The sequence below is a fragment of the Scyliorhinus torazame genome, chromosome 7 (assembly GCF_047496885.1).
Source record: "Scyliorhinus torazame isolate Kashiwa2021f chromosome 7, sScyTor2.1, whole genome shotgun sequence".
Lineage (NCBI taxonomy): Eukaryota > Metazoa > Chordata > Chondrichthyes > Carcharhiniformes > Scyliorhinidae > Scyliorhinus > Scyliorhinus torazame.
Window position 1 is genome coordinate 219,860,249 of NC_092713.1, and position 22,676 is coordinate 219,882,924.

Genomic DNA, 22,676 nt, shown 5'->3' on the forward strand with positions numbered 1-22,676 from the left:
GTGGAGCAATGTAAAGTTGAGGGAATTTTCAAGCCGAGCAGCAATCCAATGATGAATCCTGCTCCTCGGAAAATCCAAGCCATTATTTGGTGCTAAGACACTACATACATCTCCATTTGGCAGTTCTCTAATTCTACTTTTATACTTGGGCTGAAACCTAGTTATTTTTGAAGTGCAAAGAAACGTGCTACAATTAAGGTCTTGTGTAAACAAGCCCCTTCTGTTGCAATAATTCATATTAAACTTATCTTTAAGGTTGGTCTTGGAGACAAGAGTCAGGCAGGAACACTAAGACGACCTTCAATAAAAACAAGAGTACTGTATTGGGTACATTTCAAGATGCAGTACACAGAGCAGTATAGGCAATGGTTAGCTATATATTCAAAGCAAATAAATAAGTGAAAAATAAGTTGCAGACCAATGTTAGTATAAAGCTCAGACATTTACAGTACATTGAAACACTTTAATCATTCAACATTTCACATTACAAATATTTTAAAATGATTGAGCGTTATAAATAGTTGGCATAAAACGTTAACAACATTATGTTTTACTACCACTTCAACAAACAAGCTGTAGAAAGGGGCATTTTTGTATCAAATAATTTAATAGAGGGGTACATAAAATATCAACTCAAAAAAGTGAACAAATATTAATAAAAATGAGTTTCCTTTATTTAAAATTGTTAATCATCACTACAACCTCCCCAAACACAGTGAAAAGCACGAAGAATTCAGCCACAGAGACACACCACTGATGGCTGACTTCCACAAATAACGATTTTTTCTTTATGAATATTTGCCATACAGTGTTGAATACATAAGCTTTCAATAAAAACTAGACATTTTAAAATATTAAAAAAGCTGCACATTCAAAAAATATTACAACATAAAAAATCTGAATGGTCAAAATGATAAAAAACTAATTGTACATTTCAATTTAAAATACCAAAAAATAAAATGCTGGACAGGATATTGACCCAATTATTATAATGCTGCTGAGAAAAGTAGTCTATGCTACTTTTTAAAGTAAGGTAACAAAAATAAGCAAACAAGCACATTTTTCCTTTAGTCCATATCTAAAAATAACTTCAATTATTTATATTAGTACAAAGATCATATTCTGAATTTACAAATATCAGTAAGATAAAAGGGAATATAATAACAGTAGAAAATGACATTGTGGACAACATATTAATCTGAATGTTTGCAATTAAAAAAAAAATCGCATTAAAGGTTTACACTGTAAAGTTTTTTCAGAAGTTAGAAAAAAAAGTATTGCACATAACAATATGACATTAACTTTCCACAATTTACCACATTCAAGTCTTCTGTAACTTTGTAAGAAATTCTTAAAATCCAGACACAAAGAATAAATTATCAAGTCCTTCCAATGGCATTCATAAAATCCTTTCCTTCTTGAACCACAAGATCAGATTTAAAATCATGCATTCTGCAGAGGTCTGTGTATGAGGATATATCTGCCATGCTATGGGCAAGTGAGAAATGAAATGTAACCTTTGTAAACAACTTTACAACACACAATAAACAAGTAAGTTTTGAAGTTTACATTTTGTTTTTTTTTTTGTTTACATGCATGCTTTTATTTTCTTAATCATTTCAACCTTGCACACTATTATTATCTAGAATTGAGGTAACTCGATGGCAGTTCAACCTGGTTTTGTCCATTAAAAACAGGTAAATCTTTTTTTTAAACCATCAAACACCTAAGAATCCATATGTCAAAGTTTACTGCTAATTGTTCTGTGTGCGTTTTGTATTGTAATTGTGCCAGGTCAGCTACTGTACCATAGATACAGGAACTGCGAGAAAAAGTCTATATGAATATTTTCAAAGAATATTCGCTGAAAATACAGTGCACTATTGGAAGAAACTAGAATCCACATTTAAACAATGGGGATTGGGCGGAGATTGCAACCAGGTTCTAATATCTACTGTATCATTACTTCAGACTTATGATCAACAACAACACCTGGAGCTGGGAGGGTTAGACTTTCTATGACTATAGGTTTTTCTGACTCTGCAGTTTTAACAGCATTGCTGATCCCTAACATTCATGATATTCAAAGTTCTCTTTGCCTTCAAATGTTAAAGGAAAAAAAACAGAAAAGAAAATGAAAACAAAACTGATTGCTTCAACTCGTTTCTTTGCACAATTAAGTTAACTATATGTGCAAATCTTTGAACAAACATAGAAAAACTATTCATCTCTCTTTAGATTATGAAAAATCGAGGTATTGCAAAAGAGATGCCATCAGTGAAAAAGTGATCTTAAAAATATTAACTGTTGGAAAAAACAAGATATACAAAAGTAGTGCATAACAAATGTTGATATATGTATATAAAAAGAAAAGGGGAACTAAAAAGCCAGCTAGAGAAACAACATACCAAAAGGTTCAAAGGCAGATTATGCTACGTAAAAAGGGAGTTAACTAGTAGAAAAGTTATCTTTCAGTGTCAAATTTCAAAAATGTTAATTCACTACACCTACAAACATCAGAATTGGGCAGGAATGGCACAACAGCACACCAGTACACCAAGAAAGGATGATAACCAACACTTTCTATAGCTTAAAGATTGCCACTAAGAATTACATATTCGTTACTTAACAGTAAATCCCTGACGAGCTAAAAGGTAAGCACCCTCACAACTCTCTGCTGCTGTTAGTTTGTCACCACTGTGGTCAAAACATAGATCAAATTTAAACTCTTTAAACTTGATCATTTAACAGCAAATGTCTCCATTTTGACTAGGGTTAATTCTTTAAACCCTCTTACTTCAAAGGAATAGTTACACTGCTATTATCAGTGTGTTACTTGTGGGTCACAAGTCAGCAGTTAGCAGTGAATAATCCAGTCTTTGGTTTGCAGGAGTTGGAAGATGCTATGCACGGTATCAGAAAAAAAATAGCAAGAGTAAGGAGCAATAACCTTTCACAAATATAATTTTTAAAAAACGCACACGAATGCATAACCACCTTTGGCTGAATCACGCAATAATCACAAGGAGAAAATTCCTTCAATGTAGTCCAGCACCTACATTGCCATTGCAAGGGCTGTACCACTTAAAGCCAACCTGCATAGTATACACTTATAGTGTTGTGACACCACATGCTAACCTACAGTAACACAGAAACATGCACCTTGGCACTCTCAAAAACAAATTTCGGTGTTTTGTTTGCTCTATGCCATTTACATTTTCAAAATGTAACTTTTCAAGAAATCTGTAGGCAGAATATAAGTACTGCAGATAATGGAAAAATGTATGAATATATAGTGCATGCAAAACAGGTGTACAAGTAAACATTCAATCATTCATACTATTCCACGTAAAAAATAAAATAAAAAAATCTTAGGCAGCTGAAGCCATAGCCTGTGCTACATCTAGTTGTGTTGCATTGTAGCCTTTTTCTTTGTTATTTTTAATTCCCATTTTACTGGAAAAGAAATGGCATTTTATCATACCATCTAAACAGCAGCAAGGCTCCTATTGTCTCTTGCAATTAAATAGCATCACTAAAAATAAAAAAATATAAATCAAGGCTACAATTGAGGTATTACTTTTTGTGTGTCAAAATGGAGAGCAAAAGCTGACACATGACAATATATTAGTAGATCAAGTCGACTTTGTAAATAGCAACATCAAAAAAATAAAGGTATAAAATCTCTTCCAGCAAGGAAAATGCCTCTCTACAATTAGATTTGTGTCAATCTCAACAACTTTGGTAAACTTTTTGGGGCAGTAGATCTTCGAATTGTGGTTTTTCCATTTCTGAAATAAGTGCACACTTCAACCATAGCAGCAATCTAAACCCCCACTATTTTATATTGTTTATTTTGGGGTGGTGGTAAACAAATGGGGAAGCACCAAAAGCATTTACCCCCACATACTTGTTAGTAAAGCCTGTAGTGTGTTAGAAACTACTTTTTAAAACCACACTGACACAGTTTTGAAACAAAAAACATTTGGGTTTCATATTGTTTGAGGGCAAATCCAAGTTTTCTTACTTCATACAGTGCTATTCCCCTACTTTAGATATAATTTAATTGAAAACCCAAACACAGAAGGGCTTGCAGTATAACTTCACATTAATTTTAGATTCTGTCTATACAACTACTAATGGTGCTTAAACTGGTTCCCTATCACACAATTTCCTCAACATGACATTTTTTATCAAGTACGGCATCAAGCTGTGCAAGTACATGACCCAGAAATATCAATCATGTACACTGACTGAATCTGTATTATTCCATTAAGATAAGGATCAAATATCCAGTGTTATCACAAGTCAGCCGATGTTTACAGAAAACATTGAAACTAGAATTTAGCTCAACCAAATTGTTTTGAAGTGAAGTTTTGAGACATACATTTTGAAATCTGGGATGAGGCAGTAGAAGAATGCACTTATTTATTTTTCTTAGCTAGTCTGGTGTCTGCAGCCCTAGAACACTCTTATCATGCCACTAGAATTATGTTTAATTATCTCTTAGTTCCAACGAAAGGGAACCTGGCGTGGACGGTCTCCTCCTTCTTTCACGAGTGGCTTGTGGAACTCTCTCCCAGCACGAGAATGTATGGCAGCCCAGCAGTATTCACAGTAATACTGCAAACATGTGACATTGGCACAGAAGAATGGTGCAAATTTCCCACCACAACGGGTACCCTGGCATTCATCACACAACTGATCATCAAGGACATATGGCTTCACTTCCACCTAAAAATTAACACAAGACTTCCATTACTCATTGATGAGATAAATAGTACACAAGCAAAAACATAACAAGCTTCGAGGCTGTTACATGTAATCTTTGAAACTATTTCCAGATCAGCACAACATTCTGCTCATAAGAAATAAAAGGTTGCATCATATCCTGTTATTTTCATCAATTAAAATGAGGAAGAAAAATAACTAAAAGTTCTTATATTTACATAATCAGAAAGTGCAGGTCTCAAAAGTGATTTATATTTCGGAATAAAAAACAGAAAATGCTGTAAACACTCGGCAGGTCAGGAGAGGGAAATAGAGTTAATGGGCTGGATTTTCAGACTCAGCCTAGGCACAGGATCAGAGGAGGGTGGGGGTTGAAAATAAAGTCACTGGCCACGAGCTGGTTTCCCATTGCTGTTCCTACCATTTAGAAGTGGTGGGATCGGGATCGGCATGGCTGTCTGCCCCCATGTAGCAGACAGCAGATTAGGCTCCTTAAGGGTCTTGTTGTCCAACTAAAGCAGGTCAATTGAAAATTTCCGGATAGCCTTCAGACTCCTGCACTAGTGGGGGCACTTTAACTGCTTGAAGGGCACCTGGCGGCCACCAGAGCCAGCACTCTGGGCAGGTATGTGACCTCCCTGTCCTTCTGTGTGCGACAGCAGCCACATGTCTCCCCATACAAGGCTTCTTCCCATACATCACCATCCCCCAAGCCACCGCACAGCAGTAGCCTTGCATCAAGAACCATTTTTTAAATTAATGTTTGAAACAAAAGGTACTTCCAACCGCGATTATTCAGCTACCATCACAGCCAGTTCCTCTCAAGCTGTAAGGCTTGTCCCTCCAGCTTTGCCAGCCCGCCCAATGCCTTTAATTGTCTCCATGAAAATGGGGGGAAAAAAACAATGAGTGACTGTTTCATTCAGAGTGCAGCTTCAGGACCTGGCAACAGTCCTGACTTCTGTTTTCTGCTTCCACAGAGAAAATACAATCCAATGATTCAGGTCGATGCCTTTTACCAGGGGTAGTACTGATGCAAGGTCATTGACCTGAAACGATGGAAATAATTCAGCCACCCTCGTTGGGTGTGATCCAGACGACATTTAAATGAGCCATTATGCTCCTTTAAATACCCAGACATTTGCATCCGGGAGTTAACGGTCGTGCCTGCGAAATCTCAGTCAGTCGCAGTTTAGCACGGGTCTCCATCAACGTGGACCAGGCATGACATCACCTCGGGAGAGGGGGGGGGTGTAATCCCAGGCCATTGGAGCCCCCCCCTCGTCTTAAGTGGTCGGGACGTGTCAGGTCGGCACCGCGAGGGGTCAGGCCTGGGGGGCCTTGCCCATGAGAGGGGGGGTTTGAGGGGACAACAACAAAAGGTTGGGGGTGTGGGGTCTTGAAAACAGGTGGGTGGTCTTGTATCACGTTTATTTATGTAGACAAATATTACTGCCGATGTTCAGAGCAAAATCCCAGAAACAAAGGAAATGACCAACAATCTGTTTTTGGTTGTCTTGATTAAGGGAAGAATGACACCTATCAGCACTTGGAACAAAAGGTAGAAATTGAAACAGATGAAATTTCAGCAATTATTCAAGTACCACTATTATCTTTCAATATTTACTGTAATCTTAAATGGTGTGAAGTGTGAAAAAATTTCAAAATATTTTCAAAGCCAAATAATGACAGTCTAGGACCAAAATATAGGTAGCAACACCAACATTTTTCCCACAGCTAAAAAATGAACTAAGAATTTTATAGCAGAAATAACAGATCAAATTTTAGATTTTTATTTAAAAGTATAAAAGCAAGATTAAAATAAGGAAAAAAAAATTGAGTAAAAGTTGGGGCAAATCCTAAATTTTGTGTGATAGCATAAAAAAGGCAATAACAAGCCAGCAGCCCATTTTATAGATCCATTTCCATTGTCGCACAATGGTGAGCATAGCTGCTTCACAGCACCAGGGACTCTGATTTGATTTGCGGCTTGGGTCACTGTCTGTGCAGAGTCTGCATGTTCTCCTCGTGTCTGCGTGGGTTTCCTCCTGGTGCTCCGGTTTCCTCCCACAAGTCCCGAAAGATGTCCTTGTTAGGTGATTTAGACATTCGGAATTTTCTCTCAGTATACCTGAACAGGCGCCGGAGTGTGGCGACTAGGGATTTTCACAGTAACTTCATTGCAGTGTTAATGTAAACCTACTTGTAAAAATAATAATAATAATTGGACTCGCATCGGCTGATTGTTTGGAGGGGGGGGGGGGGGGGGGGGAAACTTTAATACAGTTATGGATCCATGGCTGGATCGGTCAAGTTCGAGGACAGGGAAGATGTCAGCAGCTGCGAGGGGACTAAAGGGGTTTATGGAACAGATGGGAGGGGTAGATCCGTGGAGGTTTGGGCGGCCGAGAACAAAAGAGTACTCATCTTTTTCCCATATACATAAAGTGTACTCCCAGATTGACTTTCATGTTATGGATAGGACGTTGTTGACAGGGGTGGTGGATGTTGAGTACCTGGCGATAGTGGTGTCGGGATCATGCTCCGCACTGGGTGGACTTACAGGTGAGTAAGAATGGGGGGCCAGCGCCCGCACTGGAGGGTGGAGGAAGAGCTGGTGGAGGGCCAAGGAGCCCCAATTGGGCTGTTTGAAGTGGTGGAGGGGCTTGAGGTGATGCAGCCGGGCAAGGCCCCGGGGCCCGATGGGTATCCAGTGGAGTTTTATAAAACGTTTTAAGGAGTGCTGGGGCCCCTGCTGGTGAGGGCATTCAATAATGCTAGGGAGCGAGGGGTGCTCCCCCCAACAATGTCATACGCCTCAATTTCACACAGCCTGAAGCAGGATAAGGACCCGGAACAATGCGGGTTGTACAAGCCAATCTCACTTCTAAATGTGGACCCGCGGGGAACCGTGTACATAAGCCACGTTGGCTGGGTTTCGTTGTTGGTTGGGTGGGTGTTATTTGTTCTGTTTTTTTTTCCCTCTTGAAAATTGTTGTTAAAAACTATATATGCCTTAATAAATATTTGTTCAAAATAAAATTAATAATAATCTTTATTGTGACACTAATAAAGATAATTAATTATTCTTCGAACATGTGTATATAAAAATATGCACTGATCAACACTTACCCGTTTATCAATGTCTCCATGCTGTAACTGGACAAAGCGAGCACTGATAGCAGCAATATAGCTTTGTTGGTTTGAAAAAGCCACACGCCCTGCACCTTTTGGGTACTTCAGCTCAGGATCTGTGTCAATGCCAGCATAGCATACTCCACCATAGAGCCTATCCATGATCATCGCCAGCTCCACTGCACACAAAAATTGTGATAAGTAAGCTAAACAGTTACAAATGTTAGTGTACCAGTGCACTTGTACAAAAGAATGAATTTAAAATTAAGAATTAAAATTATTATGCCAATCTTACTTTGTGACCTGAATTTTTTTAATGAGGTACCATTTAAGCCTAATATCAGCTATGGATCAATTTAGTGAAATCTTGTCTTTGGGGGTGGGGAGGAAATAGGATTCTTCATGTCGGGTCCTGGATGGTAAGTCTACCTAGGGTATTCAATTCTGAATATTTATCACAATGCAACCTGATTTTATCCTCCTTGGACACCCACACAGGCATGATTTTGTGTACAAGTTACCTGATATCAAACAGGCAAAATAATTCTTACATATTTTCCCCCAGCCTCAGGTCACTCAGGCTAATCCCAGCATCTTGCCTGACAAATTAACATAACTGTCATACTGACAGCAATATAAAGAGCATCCTATCCCGGTTAGTGAACAGAAAACTAGATCTATGAATTACAACTTACCAGTGCTTCAGTGTTGAATACACAAACAGATTTTGCAGTTAAATGACAGATATTGAATTCTGTAAAGTGAGATTCTGCAGAAACTTTGCATTTGCAACACAGAAGGAAACATCCAGTCCCATCTTTACAGTGCTGGTCCTTTCCCCAAAATAATGGTAGCTTGTTTTTTTTCTCTCCCCATATCTTTCACTCCTTCAAATATTTATCCACTTCTCATATTCTAAAGAAACGCATTCCTTGCTTTAATCTGTGCAAAGAAATTTCTTCTAAACTTTTTCTCAATCCAGTTGTGGATATTTTAAATTGCTGAACACTTATCACTGACTCCCCTCCTCACCAGAAGGAACAACCTTTCCCTGTTCACTTGATCTGACCAAAATCCTTCATAATAATCTAAAAATCACAACATAAATGACCTCTTAGCTGTCTCTAAGACAGTACAAGGATCTCAATATTATCCTTGTAAGTACAGTGGGAAGCAGCCCAGAGAGGGTTTACTGAACTACACCTGGAATGTGCAGGTTGACTTGAGGAAAGGTTGGGCAGACTATGCTTGTATCTGCTGGAGTTTAGAAAAGTAGGGAGGCAACCTAATTGAAACATACAAGATCCTGAGGGGTGTTGACAGGGAGGACATGGAAAGGGTGTTTCCCCTTGTGGAGAATCTAGAACCAGGCGTCACTGTTTAAAAATAAGGGGCCACCTATTTAGGACAGATCAAAAAACAGTGGAAACAGAGTTGTTAAATATTATTAGAGCAGAATGAGATAGATTCTTGATAAGCAAGGGGGTGAAGGACTATCAGGGGTGGAAAGGAATGTGAAGTTGAGGTGACAAGCAGATCATCCATGATCTTACTGAATGGTGGAGGGGCTCGAGGGGACTACTCCTGTTCCTAGATTGTATGTCAGTGCCCCACCTCTGGCACCATCCAAGGAAGATGATGGTAGGCTAGAGTTGGGAGTCCAAGGGGAGGGCGATGGGTTTGGGGGTGGGAGATGCTCTCTGTTGAACCCACAGGGCCCCCACCCTGTTCTCCAAAAGATCCCTCAGGGTAACTTGCTGGACTGCACACTCTTGGGTTGGGCCTCTCCTGCTGCTGGTTAATTTCTAACATCGGCAGGAGGCCTCACTGGGCATTAATTGCTCTCTCAAGAATCTCAATTGGCCCACTTGAGGGAGGGCAGGCCACCAACACCACCTCCATCGTTGGTATTACTGTGCTGGGGCAGAAGTGGATGGGAAGGCAGCAGATAAGCCTCCTGCTGAATTTGACAAGCCCCTGCACTACCTTACGCGTCAAGTCCAGCCCCATGTGTGGCCTAACTATCGACTTGCGCAAATCTCATTTGACCCAACTTGTTTATAATGTATGAGTTCCCTAAAATTCCATCCATCTCATTCAGCCTTTCAGAAATTTTTTCTGTTCCTATTTCCCATTTGTGCGCATCTAGGTTCCTTTGAAAGCTGCTGGGCTATTAGTAGTTAGGATGTGGAACTTGCTACTAGGGGAAGTGGTTGAGACAGAGTAAAGAAATTTATTCTCATTTCTGTATTAGATTTATTACAAACTACTTTGTATTTATGGCCATTGGGTTATGTGCTCCATCACTGCTGGCCACACTTTGTTGCCCAGGCCCCAAGCACTGGAATATCCTCCCTACACCTCTACAACTCACTTTCCTCCTTGAAGATAGTCCTTAAAATCTACTACTTTGATCAAGTTTGTGGTCATCTGACCAAATGTCTCACATAGCTTAATAAATATACATTTTTGTATATTGTTAAAAATCTATTAGACATCCTTCAAGACTGCACTAAAAAAAGTTCCAAGCTGTTCAACATTAGCAGTAATCTCTCCGTTCTCGTACCATCCTTGCAAATCTTTTTAGCATTTTCTCAAATGCTCCTATGCATTATTTCTAATGTGGAAACTAAAATTGTGCTCAATACTCTTAAGTGAGGCCTGGCCAAGCTCTTAAATACATTTAATATCACTCCACTACTTGTAAATTCTATACCCCTAGAAATGAATGTGTGTTTTGTTAGCATTTTTGATTCTTTGTTGACCTATGGCACGATTTTTTATTATTTGTTTAGCCGAATCCCTAGATCCCTTTGCTCTCAAACCTGTATAGCCTGGTGTAGGAGAGGTTTGTTTTTCTTACTATGTCCTTCACTTCATCTTAAACTATTTTAATGTTCAGTTGCCACTTAACTGCTCAGCCTGTAAATTTTCTCATGTTGTCACTGTAACTTTTCAAGGAGTTATGTATTTGAATACTTTGGCCTCTCTATTTATCCATATATAGTTTTCTATGAAAATACACGCATTCTTTGTTTTCCTGTGGGAATGCCATATTATTGGGAATATGACATCCTTAAAAAGTAAAGCCCCTCTGACATTTATGCATCAAAAAACCAAGGTGGATCCCGGCTCTGGGTCACTGGGTGTGAAGTTTGTACATTTTCCCAGTGTTTGCGTGGGTTTCGCCCCCACAACTCAAAGATGTACAGGCTAGGTGGATTGGCCACGCTAAATTGCCCCTTAATTGGAATAAATGAATTGGCTCCACTAAAATATTTTTTAAAAGGTGAAATTGGAACTATTTCAGTGTGTTTGGTAGCCAAGTACATTACATGGTAATGATAAATGATAATGCACAAGAAATGTAACCAGTTAAACAATGTGCCTTTTATTATAATAAACGAGGAACATAAAGGATTCTCCAGCCAGGTTGTCACTATATTGCTCTTAGTTATGACAAGAACCACAGACAGCTGCGTAATTATTTGATACAGGACAGAAGAGTTATGGGTGCCACTTTGATGTCAGGTGTAGCACTAGAGCACTAAGTGTTCTTGTGACCCCCCTTGGTTATCATTTTGATTACTTCTGGTTACTTTCGAGTGGAGGCATCTGAATGAGAACAAAGTGTGCAGGCAACAATTTGGTTTATACAGAACCTTTAACAAAAAATGAGCCAAGAGACTTCACTGAGAAATCAGACAAAAATGGATGCTGACCAAAGTAAAGATTGAGGGTTTATAAAAAAAATGTTTTTTTCCAAGGGTAAAGTAACACCCTGAAGAGGGAGATGGAGGAAGACAGGTGGAAGTAGTTTTGAGGGAGAATTGCAGTTTAGGGTTAGTACACGCCAGCCAATGGTGGGCAGAGGGATAGGAGAGGGTCTTCCCTCTCAATCCGTTTGCTGTTAAAATCCTTATCCAACATCTGTCACCTACATATTCGAAAATTCAAATGCTTTATTAGCCAATCTCCCATCCTCTTTTTAATGAACTGCTGTTTACAGAAAGTGCTGTCCCATGCACTATCACACGTTACATTCTACGTCCTTACTGACCAACATTGGCCTCAAATTGAACATTTTGATTCTCGTGTTTAAATCTAGCCATGACCTTCAAGCCTCCCAGGCATCTTGTTCAGACTCTGGCCTCTCACTTTCCTCTCAGCGTGGGTGGTTATGCCTTGGATCTTATAAGCCCTCTGCTCTGGAATTCTCTCTCTAAACCTCTCCACTTCTCTCAAATGAAACCGTCCTTAAAATTCATCTTTTTGATCAAACTTTTAATTATCTCTTCTTATTTCTCCTTCGGCCAGTCGTTTTTTCAGCTAATCATCATCTGATAAGCATCTTGATAGGTTTTTGTACTTCAAATATTGTGTACAAGTGTAAGTTGTTGCTCAAAGCTCTCATTTGTCATTACCATTTAATTTTTTTTTTCCAAATTAAGGTGCAATTTAGTGTGGCCAATCCACCTACCCTGCACATCTTTGGGTTGTAGGGGCTGAGACCCACAGGAGAGAATGTGCAAACTCCACATGGACAGTGACCCGCCAGGATTGAACCAGGATCCTTGGTGTCATGAGGCATCTTTTACGATTCATATCCCATATTGCTATAGCAGTAATTACGTAGCAGAAACTGGTTTTTAAACTTTGACTCCAGATTTGATTTTCTTATCGAGCTGTGTGACAGGAGCACATTACAGCAATTTCCATGTAACCTCACAATTTTCCATTTATTTACATTAATGAACGGAAGATGTGGGGGAACACCCAATTGCTAAATGCGTACTTTGACAGACAGTTCCACAGAAATCAGCATTTACCAATTATGTTTTCGCATTCGATAATTTTAATAAAAGTAAAAGATGTGATCAAGAGCACTGCAAAACACTTTGTGGCATTCAAGAATCCTTAACCTCAAAAATCAATTAAATAAAAGTAACAGAATCCAACAGGGAAGATGCTTTTTAACGATTAAGATCTTGCCTGTCAGTAATTCTAAACTCAAACAACATTCTATAGCCATAGTCAAATCGAAAGGCAATTATTTTACTTCAGAATAGTAAGTCTGATATCAGTTAATTTAACTGAGCAGCATATATAGTTTTCTTCTGATAAGATACCACAGGGTCACAGCCAAAGGAGAACAGCAAGTGGAAGGAGGAGAGAATAAGATCAGTTACTTGTGCATTGTTTGGGGGAGGGGACACTACAGGAGGAAGCTCCAGGTCACCAGGGAGGCTATGGCCGAGGTCTGCAATTTTTGGTCTGCAGGAATAACAGGCATTCAGCATCTGCAATGCATTACCAGGAGTATTGGAGGTCACGACTACTTGCAGCTTTTCCACCACTAAGCCCATATAGGAATACACAGCGGATGTCTCCCAAAATACTTCATTTTTCATTTGAAGGATAAGGTTTTCTTTTCTGCACAATTAAATAACCACAAACTGCAAGTTATAGCAAAAGTGAATATGTTTTATTCAAGTATGTCACGTGTTGTGCAGGTCCATTTGCCTGGATTGTATCACAAGTATCTCTGTGTTTGTGCAACTGCCTTACAAAGCAGTCTCCTACTTCAAGAAGTTATTACTGGTGAGCTACACACCTCTAACATTACACAATGACACAGAATAGTTACTAGTTAGTGTCAATCAAGCTCTTCTGTGTTACTCAAGAAACTTCACTGCTGGCAGCCAACTTCCAATAACGCATAGAACAGTGGGTATCAATGATTCCTGAAATCTAGTCCTTGCGGTTGCCTACATCCATTCTTAAAGTGAGCTGAAGTGAATGCAACTCAGTATGTTCGGCATAGGACTTTCAGTTTCAGTGGGAGCATTCATATTAGGAACCTCGCTAGGCTATGTGGATGACTTCACTATAATTGCCACTGTGGTGGTCGACAGCAGTATAGACAAATACCTGTGATATTTATCTGGGGCAAGCCAGGGCATATCTGGGTGTTGGTTACAATCATCTCCAACAAGGGAGTCCAATCCCATGACATTCAATGGCATCATCATCACCAAATGATCATTTTATCAATATCCTGGGGTTGCCATTGACCTGAAATTCAATCAGGCCAGACACATGAATGCCACGCTTACTAGAGCACGCCAGAGACAGGACATTCTGTGGGGAATGTCTCACCTACTGATCTAACCAAAGTACCTCTGCCACCTACAAAGCACAAGCCAGAAGTGTGATGAAATATTTTCCACTTGCCTAGAAGAGAACGGATACAATAACTCTCAAGAATCTTGACACGTCAGGACAAAGCAGTCCACTTTGTCAGTGGCCCAACCAGCATCTCAAACATTTCCTCCACCATTGTCATATTGAGGCTTTGTAGGGTGCAGTGCAGCAACTAGCCAAAGCTTGCTTGATAACTGCTCCCAACTCCCAACCTCTGCCCTCATGAAAGAAAAGAGGGTAAGCTCATGGGAACACCATCACTTCAAGTTCCTCTCCAAGTCTCCTGGGGGCTGGTTTAGCAGTGGGCTAAGACAGCTGGCTTGTAATGCAGAACAAGACCAGCAGCGCGGGTTCAATTCCCGTTCCAGCCTCCCTGAACAGGCGCCGGAATGTGGCGACTAGGGCCTTTTCACAGTAACTTCATTGAAGCCTACTTATGACAATAAGCGATTATTATTATAAGTCTTGGCATGGATATATATTGCCATTCCTTCATCACCACCGGGGCAAAGTCTTTGAACTCCCTACACAATAGCATTGTGGGAATAACTTCATCATACGGACTGCAGCTGTTCAATAAAAAGGCTCAGCACTACATTTTCAAGGACAACTAGGGATGAATAATAAACCGCTGGCCTAGTCAGGGATACTCATCCTGGGAATGAATTATTACAAAACACCCCTGCACAACCATACAATATAATCGGCCAGAATTTCACAAAGTGGCAATCATCATCTGGGGTGGGGAGGAAAGAGAAAACATGCCCCATTTTACAATACTAGCTCCTGCATGGCAAGTTTTAATGCCCAGTGTCAATATTAGTAAATGGATGAACATGTGAATGGATGAATGTTGTGGATGGACGAGGGTGGGTGGGGCAGAGTCAGGTTGGGTCAGGAGGGGTAGTCAGGGTAGGGGCTAGTCAGATCATGTCGGGCAAGAATCGACAGGTGGTTAGGGAAGTAGTTAGGTCAGGAGAGGTGGAGTCAACACGAGTGATCAGGGGCGAGATTCTCCGACCCCCCGCCGGGTCGGAGAATCGCCGGGGGCTGGCGTGAACCCCGCCCCCGCCGGTTGCCAAATTCTCCCCCACCGGATATTCGGCGGGGGCGGGAATCGGGCCGCGCCGGTTGGCGGGCCCCCCCCCGCCGATTCTCCGGCCCGGATGGGCCGAAGTCCCGCTGCTGGAATGCCTGTCCCGCCGGCGTGGATCAAACCACCTCTCTTACCGGCGGGACAAGGCAGCGCGGGCGGGCTCCAGGGTCCTGGGGGGGGGTCGCGGGGCGATCTGGCCCCGGGGGGTGCCCCCACGGTGGCCTGGCCCGCGATCGGGGCCCACTGATCCGCGGACGGGCCTGTGCCGTGGGGACACTCTTTTCCTTCCGCCTTCGCCGCGGTCTCCACCATGGCGGAGGCGGAAGAGACCCCCTCCACTGCGTATGCGCGGGGATGCCGTGAGCGGCCGCTAACGCTCCTGCGCATGCGCCGCCCGGCAATGTCAGTTTCGCGCCAGCTGGCGGGGCACCAAAGGCCTTTCCCGCCAGCTGGTGGGGCGGAAATCAGTCTGGCGCGGGCCTAGCCCCTCAAGATGCGGAGGATTCCGCACCTTTGGGGCGGAGGATTCCGCACCTTTGGGACGGTGTGATGCCGGACTGATTTGCGCCGTTTTTGGTGCCTGTCGGCGAACATCGCGCCGATTACGGAGAATTTCGCCCCAGAGGTCAACTCCATACTTAACCAGGAGTTAGACTAGGAATTTTCAGTCTTACAATGAGTAAATATTCAGCTAAGTCCCGCTGAACTGTCTGAAATCTCGGAATCCAGCTCAGACTCAGACATTCGTGAATGGTCCAGGGAGCAGGGGAATTTCCCGTTGGAAGTTCAAACTTCTTGGGCAACTTCCATGGAAGTCAGCACGTTAGGATATCTGCAAGGACCAGGTGTGCATCTTGGGTCATATGACAGTCTGCAACAATCCAGAGCCCAGAAGGTCTGAGCCAATATGCAAGGGGATAGATAAGCAATTGCTCAATAGTCCCAACCAGCCAAGCATGGAAAGCAAAGCTAAAATTGCACCCCTGCAAAAGTCTGGAGAACCAGTCAGCCAAAAGTCAGCATTTCTGCTCTGTACCAGTTGGCCCATCTTTGACCACTAAATAGGACTTTGTCATCAACCTCAGAATGGATTTTCCTTGCCATATGTTTATTTGTGCTTCAAATGGGGCTAAAGTTTGCATCACTGGTGAACTGAAGAATAAATGTCCCCATCTGAGAACTTTCATCCTCTCTCTCATGGCCTCCAACATGACCCTTCCGTGTGCATCTGAAAATCAAGGGTCGCCATCCCAGACCTAGCAGGGGTGGATGGGATATCGTTGATACAGTCAGCGAAGTATGGTCAGAAGCCCAATCCAGTATAAGGAAAGGTTCAAAGACCAGATACATTTTAGCCAAGTGAGTGCTACCTCCAACCTCAGGCCAGGTTTCTGGGTGTTCAACCTCCAGCAGACACACATGAGGATGAGCATCATGGCACCTGCTTCTCCTGAACATGGGAGGAATATGTGCACTAACATTCTTGTTCATCCTGTGGCCGGTTTCCTCCCACACTCCAAAGATGTGCAGGTTAAGTAGATTGGCCATGCTAAATTGCCCCTTAGTATCCAAACAGTTAGGTGGGGTTACAGGGATAGGGTGGAGGCATGGGCTTAAGTAGGTTGCTCTTTTCAACGGTCGGTGCAGACTCCATGGGCCTAATAGCCTCCTTCTGCATTGTAGGGATTCTATGACTGGCCTCGCCCCGTCCGCATGACGCTGTGAGATATGCCTCCAGCATTTTTTTTAACTAAGTGCCGCAAAGTATGGAGAGAAAAGATGGCTATGCAGATGCTGAGCTGCACAGCAGTTTTCTCACTTCGTCCACTACTTAAGAAGAAAAGGAATTTTTCATCCATAGTAACTTGTTTATAAGGAATGAGCTGTATAATATCTAGGTGAAATCCATCCACTATTCTAGGCTGCCATCTCAGATTATACTCAAGTGCTTAAACATAAGCGAGCAGTAGAGATTGCGGCAATGTGATTGGGCCTGTAGAAATTTCTTCCTGCAATACATTCATGTTCCCATGATGGTATAATTTGCATAACTTTAATTTCTCACTTCTGTTTCCTTAGTTTGCATAACCTTGCTATAATTTCCCTGTTAGTGCAGTATTGATTTTTACATAGAAATTTAATTAACAACTTCCTTTATGATCAGTACAGTTAATTTACATTAATATTTAGGGCTTACCTTTGTGCTCTTCACAACTTCTTGAAGACATTCTATGAGGTGTTCAGAGTTGTTGACTCAACATCAAAATTCAGTCATATACTGATATGTTTATTGCATCACTTACATATCTGGGGAGTGTTCTATCTCATTAGAATGCTCAAGTTTATCCAGAACAAAGTTTAATACTCAAGGTTTTAGCTGTTAAATTGGGCTTTTTCTAAAATCCATTGAGCCATTTTAATTTCAAATTGCACATTCCACAGTTAAATTAACATTTGTAAATGTATAGCAATTAAATATCTCATTAGTTCCTTGAAAATATTAAAGCATTATTAAAGCAAATGGCTGTTATTTTACTAATGAAATTGCATTCTCAGGAAAGGCCCATTCTGTAGTTCAAGTACAAAGAAAGTGGACACTTGTTATTTTATGAACACAGGGAAATTCCAGCCTCGGTTTCTGTATATTGCATTCACATCCATCATGCCAACCTTATCCTTCAAAGTAGCCCTGTGACAAATTCCAAAAACATATCTTTGGAGCGGCGAGTCTGATAGTTGTGGGACTGAGGGAATAGCATAATCCCACTTTGGTCCTCAGAACTAAACTACACAAGTGGGGTTGAACAAAATTATTTTACATTGTCTATGTAGCCATGTTTATATCTGTAATACATTAAAGTCTGATGTTTGTTTGCACTTTCTCTCATTTTCATTATAATTTCTGGCCACATTAATAACAAACTGCCCATATCACGTTGTAATAAGACCCTTCACTTTAAAATACAAATGAAATAGATCTGTATACCATGGTCCAATTGTCCTCAATTCTCTAATTCAATTCCACATGCAGAATGCGATGTGGAATTGACAAGTTCTAAATAATAATGCAGAACACATTTTATAAAATAGGGGTATTTTATGATCTTTTGACTTACCGGCTCTCAGAGGCCTGGGGACACCACCTACAAAAATAGTCTTCCTTGGATCGAGTGGCTGAGAACCATCCATTACAAAATCACTATCATTGAGATTCCATGGTCGTATTTGAACCTGTGTTTTAAAATACGTAAATTTAGAATTCCTGAATGATAAAGCTGATTTAATGGTTTATTCATTAATTTCAGATGACACAAAATATAATTTTGTTCTCATTAATGTGGTTTTCACTGCTGTTGGATTTTTGACCTGAATGCCGCTCTGTTGAAAAATCCAAATAATCCACTGAAGTGCTGGAGTTTGAGCAAAATCTCCAAATGGCAGTCCAATACTATAGCTGGAGTTCAGCCTTTTCATATTTTTAATGAACTGATTGCACTAACTACAGCTTGTAATTTTGCTTCATTTACCCTCCTCTGTACTTAACAATTTTTATGCAATGCTATTATTAAAGAACTGAAACAAATAGGTGGTTGAGTTTTATGGTTCAGGAATACCAGTTTCTAACCAAGGAAAAAGAAAATTCACCCAAAAGTTCAAGTGAAAAAAAAAAGGTGTTTTCCAAGAGGCTCAAATCTGCATTTGTACAGCATTAAAGCCACAGTTCCTGATATACCAGAACCACCAAAAAACGCCACCCGAATTTCTGCATAATTGCTATCAACTATATAACATTTTGACTTATTAGGAAATGTGTATCTACTCACTGGTTTATCCTTGATGGTTGGACTTGACACGCAGAGGTAAAGCTTTCCATCCTCTTCAATGCAAGCATCAATTAAAGCTTGCACAGAACCTTCCTCCTGAAACAGCAGAAATGCATAGCCTACAAAATAAGGCACAAAAGTTAATTAAGTTAACTAGTTTTGTCCATCTCTCTAGCGTCTTATCTTTACAATTATTGGAACAAGTTACTGTACAAAGCTATAAATTTAGAATTTGGAGCACTGCTGCATTAACACGAAACTAATAAAATATACGACAGCATGAATTTCATTATCTTGCCCAATACATTTTCCGCAGTAATTTGCTTTTATCCTCTGCGATTCTCTCTTCCTTATTTTTTTTTTCATACTTCAGCTTTAATTTTATTCTAGCCTTTTACCAACGTATAATCCTATCCTATCTTTTTCCTTCACCTTGTTTAAATGAATTTATCTTGTTCCTCATGCCTCCTTAATGTCATTGTCATAAATTGGATTTAAAGACCAGCAAAATGATCATGACACTATAAATATGTGAAAACAGAAATTCTGAAAGAAAGTTTTGATATATGTCTTTCAAATATCATGGTAGATGATAGTTAACTTAAAATGTTACTTGCAATATGAAATTCTGGAACTATTAACTTGAACTAGAACTGCAATATATTTCCAAGTCAGGATGGTACGTGACTTGGAGGAGAACGTGACGTGGTGGTGGTCCGAAACCATGGCTTCTCTTCTCTTCATACGTGGCAGAGGTTACAGGTTTGGGAGGTGCCATCAAAGAAGTCTTGGCAAGCTGCTGCAGTGCATTTTGTTGATGGTATACACTGCAGCCATGGTGTGCTGTCAACGGAAGGAATGAATGAATGTTTAAGGTGGTGAATAGGGTCCGAATCATGTGGGTTTCTTTGTCCTGGGTGGTGAACTTCTTCGATGTTGTTGGAGTTGCACCCATCCAGGCAAGTGGAGAGCATTCTATTACATTTGTGACTTATACCTTCCAAATGACGGAAGGCTTCCTGGAATCAGGGGGAAAGTTACTCACTGCAGAATACCATATCTCTGACCTGCTCTTTTGGTTCAGTCAAGTTTTGAACAATGGTGACCCCAGAATTCTGATTTAGGAGGATTTAGTGATAACAACTGTAACATCAAAGGAAGGTTGATTAGACTCTCTCTTGTTGGAACAGTTCATTGCCTGACCATTGGATAGTGCAAATTAATGACAAATATATGAGCTTGTGGCAGTGAATGAAAGTGATAGCTTTCGTCTTCCCGAAATTTAATTGCAGATTATGGCTTATCCGGGATGAGAGTTGGACAACAATAGAGTCATAGATGTTTACAGCATGGAAACAGGCCCTTCGGCCCAGCTTGTCCATGCTGCCCAGTTTCTATCACTAAGCTGGTCCCACTTGTCCGCATTTGGCCCATATCCCTCTATACCCATACCCACCCTGTCAAACTGCTTTTTAAAAGGACAAAATTGTACCCGCCCCTACCACTGCCTCTGGCAGTCCGTTCCAGATGCTCATCATCCTGTGTGAGAAGAAACTTCCCCTCTGGTCTCTTTTCTCTCTCCTCTCACCTTAAACCTATGCCCTCTAGTTCTAGACTCCTTTGCCCTTGGGAAAAGATGTTGACTTATCAATGCTCCTCATTATTTTATGGACCTCGATAAGATCACCGTTAAGCCTCCTACACTCCAGGGAAAAATAGTTCCAGCCTATCCAGCCTCTCCTTATAACTCAGACCATCAAGTCCTGGTAGCATCCTTGTAAATCTCTTCTGCACTCTTTCCCATTACAGAAGTAGTGTTCACCGGTCTGTAGTTCCCAAGCTTATCCCTACAGCCCCTCTTAAACAAGGGCACAACATTTGCTAGCCTCCAATCTTCAGGCACCTCTCCTGTGGCTGTCGATGATTCAAACATCTCAGCCAGGGGTCTGTCAATTTCCTCCTAGCCTCCCACAACGTCCTGGGATACATTTAATCAGGTCCCAGGGATTTATCTATCTTGATGCACTTCAATACCTCCGGCACCTCCTTCTCTGTAATATGTACATTCCTCAAGACATCACTTATTATTTCCCCAATTTCCCTAACATTCGTGTCTTTCTCAACAGTAAACACGGACTAGAAATATTCATTAAAGACCTCTCCGCACATGGATGACCTTGTTTATCCTTAAGAGGCCTTACCCTCTCCCGAGTCACTCTTTTGCCGTTTATGTTTACAGATACATAATAATAATAACTCATTGAAGCCTACTTGTGACAATAAGCGATTATTATTATGTATCTGTAAAAGCTCTTTGGATTTCCCTTTGCCTTATCTGCCAAGACAATCTCATGTCCTCTTTTTGCCCTCCTAATTCCGCTCTTAATTCTACTCTGACAAGCCCTATACTCTTCAAGCGATCCACATGATCCCAGCTGCCTGTGCATGTCATATGCCTCCTTCTTCCTTTTGACCATGGCCTCAATATCCCGAGTCATCCAGGATTCCCTACTTCTACCAGCCTTACCCTTCACTCTAAGAGGAATGTACTTACCCTGAATCCGAGTGAACACCCTTTTGAAAGACTCCCACTTACCAGCTGTCCCTTTGCCTGTAAACAGGCACGCCCAAGCAACTGTTGAAAGTTCCCACCTAATACCCACAAAATTGGCCTTGCCCCAATTGAGAATTTTAACTTTTGGGCCAGAACTATCATTCTCCATAGCTATCTTAAAACTAATGGAATTATGGTCACTGGTCCCAAAGTGATCCCTCACTAACACTTCCGTCACCTGCCCTTCCTTATTCCTAAAGAGGTGGTCACATTTTGCCCCGTCACTAGTCAGGCCATTCACATATTTAATGAGGAATTCTTTCTGAATAAACTCAACAAATTTCTCTCCACCCAAACCCCTAGTGCTATGGCTGTCCCAGTTAATGTTGGGAAAGTTAAAGTTCCTTACTATTACCACCCTATTTTTGCAGCACCTAATCTGTAATATCCTTATGAATTTGCTTCTCGATTTCCCGCTGACTATTTGGGGGCCTCTTCTTATTTTTCAGTTCTACCCATATAGACTCAGTGGGCGAACCCTTGGATATATCATCTCTCTGTACTGCCGTGTTGTTGTCTCTAATCAAAAACACAACTTCCCCTCCTCTCCTATCTCCTGGTCTATCTTTCCTATAGCACCTGTACCCCGGAACATTGAGCTGCCAGTCCTGCCCCTCCTTTAGCCATGTTTTAGTAAGAGCTATAATATCCCTGTCCCATGAACTTATCAATGCCCGGAGTTCATCTGCCTTGTCCGTTAGGCCTCTTGCATTGAAAAAGATGCAGTTCAATCTGTTTCTCTGCCTTCCACTTTTCTCCTCACTAGCTTTTGTTTCTATCCCTTCTTTACTACCCTCTGACTTCCTGCACTGATTCCCACCCCCCTGCCACATTAGTTTAAACCTTCCCTTACAGAGGGCAGCACGGTGGTGCAGTGGGTTAGCCTTGCTTCCTCACGGAGCCGAGGTCCTAGTTTCGATCCCGGCTCTGGGCCACTGTCAGTGTGGAGTTTGCACATTCTCCTCGTGTTTGTGTGGGTTTCGCCCCCACAACCCAAAAGATGTGCAGGCTAGGTGGATTGGCCATGCTAAATTGCCCCTTAATTAGAAAAAAAGTATTGGAAAAAAAGAAT

At 41.1% G+C, this 22,676-nt stretch overlaps 1 protein-coding gene across 2 annotated transcripts in view; it reads right to left on the reverse strand.

Moving 5' to 3' along the window:
* Positions 1-442: 442 nt before the first annotated feature.
* Positions 443-22,676, reverse strand: part of cpeb4b (cytoplasmic polyadenylation element binding protein 4b) — a 146,131-nt gene continuing 123,897 nt past the window's right edge. For both annotated transcript variants that reach the window (XM_072512079.1, XM_072512078.1), the window contains 4 exons: positions 18,991-19,109; positions 18,283-18,397; positions 7,864-8,045; positions 443-4,734 (listed from right to left, as the gene is read on the reverse strand). In XM_072512079.1, coding sequence (XP_072368180.1) covers positions 4,507-4,734; positions 7,864-8,045; positions 18,283-18,397; positions 18,991-19,109 — 644 coding nt within the window. In that variant the 3' untranslated portion in view covers positions 443-4,506. The remainder of the gene's footprint in view (positions 4,735-7,863; positions 8,046-18,282; positions 18,398-18,990; positions 19,110-22,676) is intronic.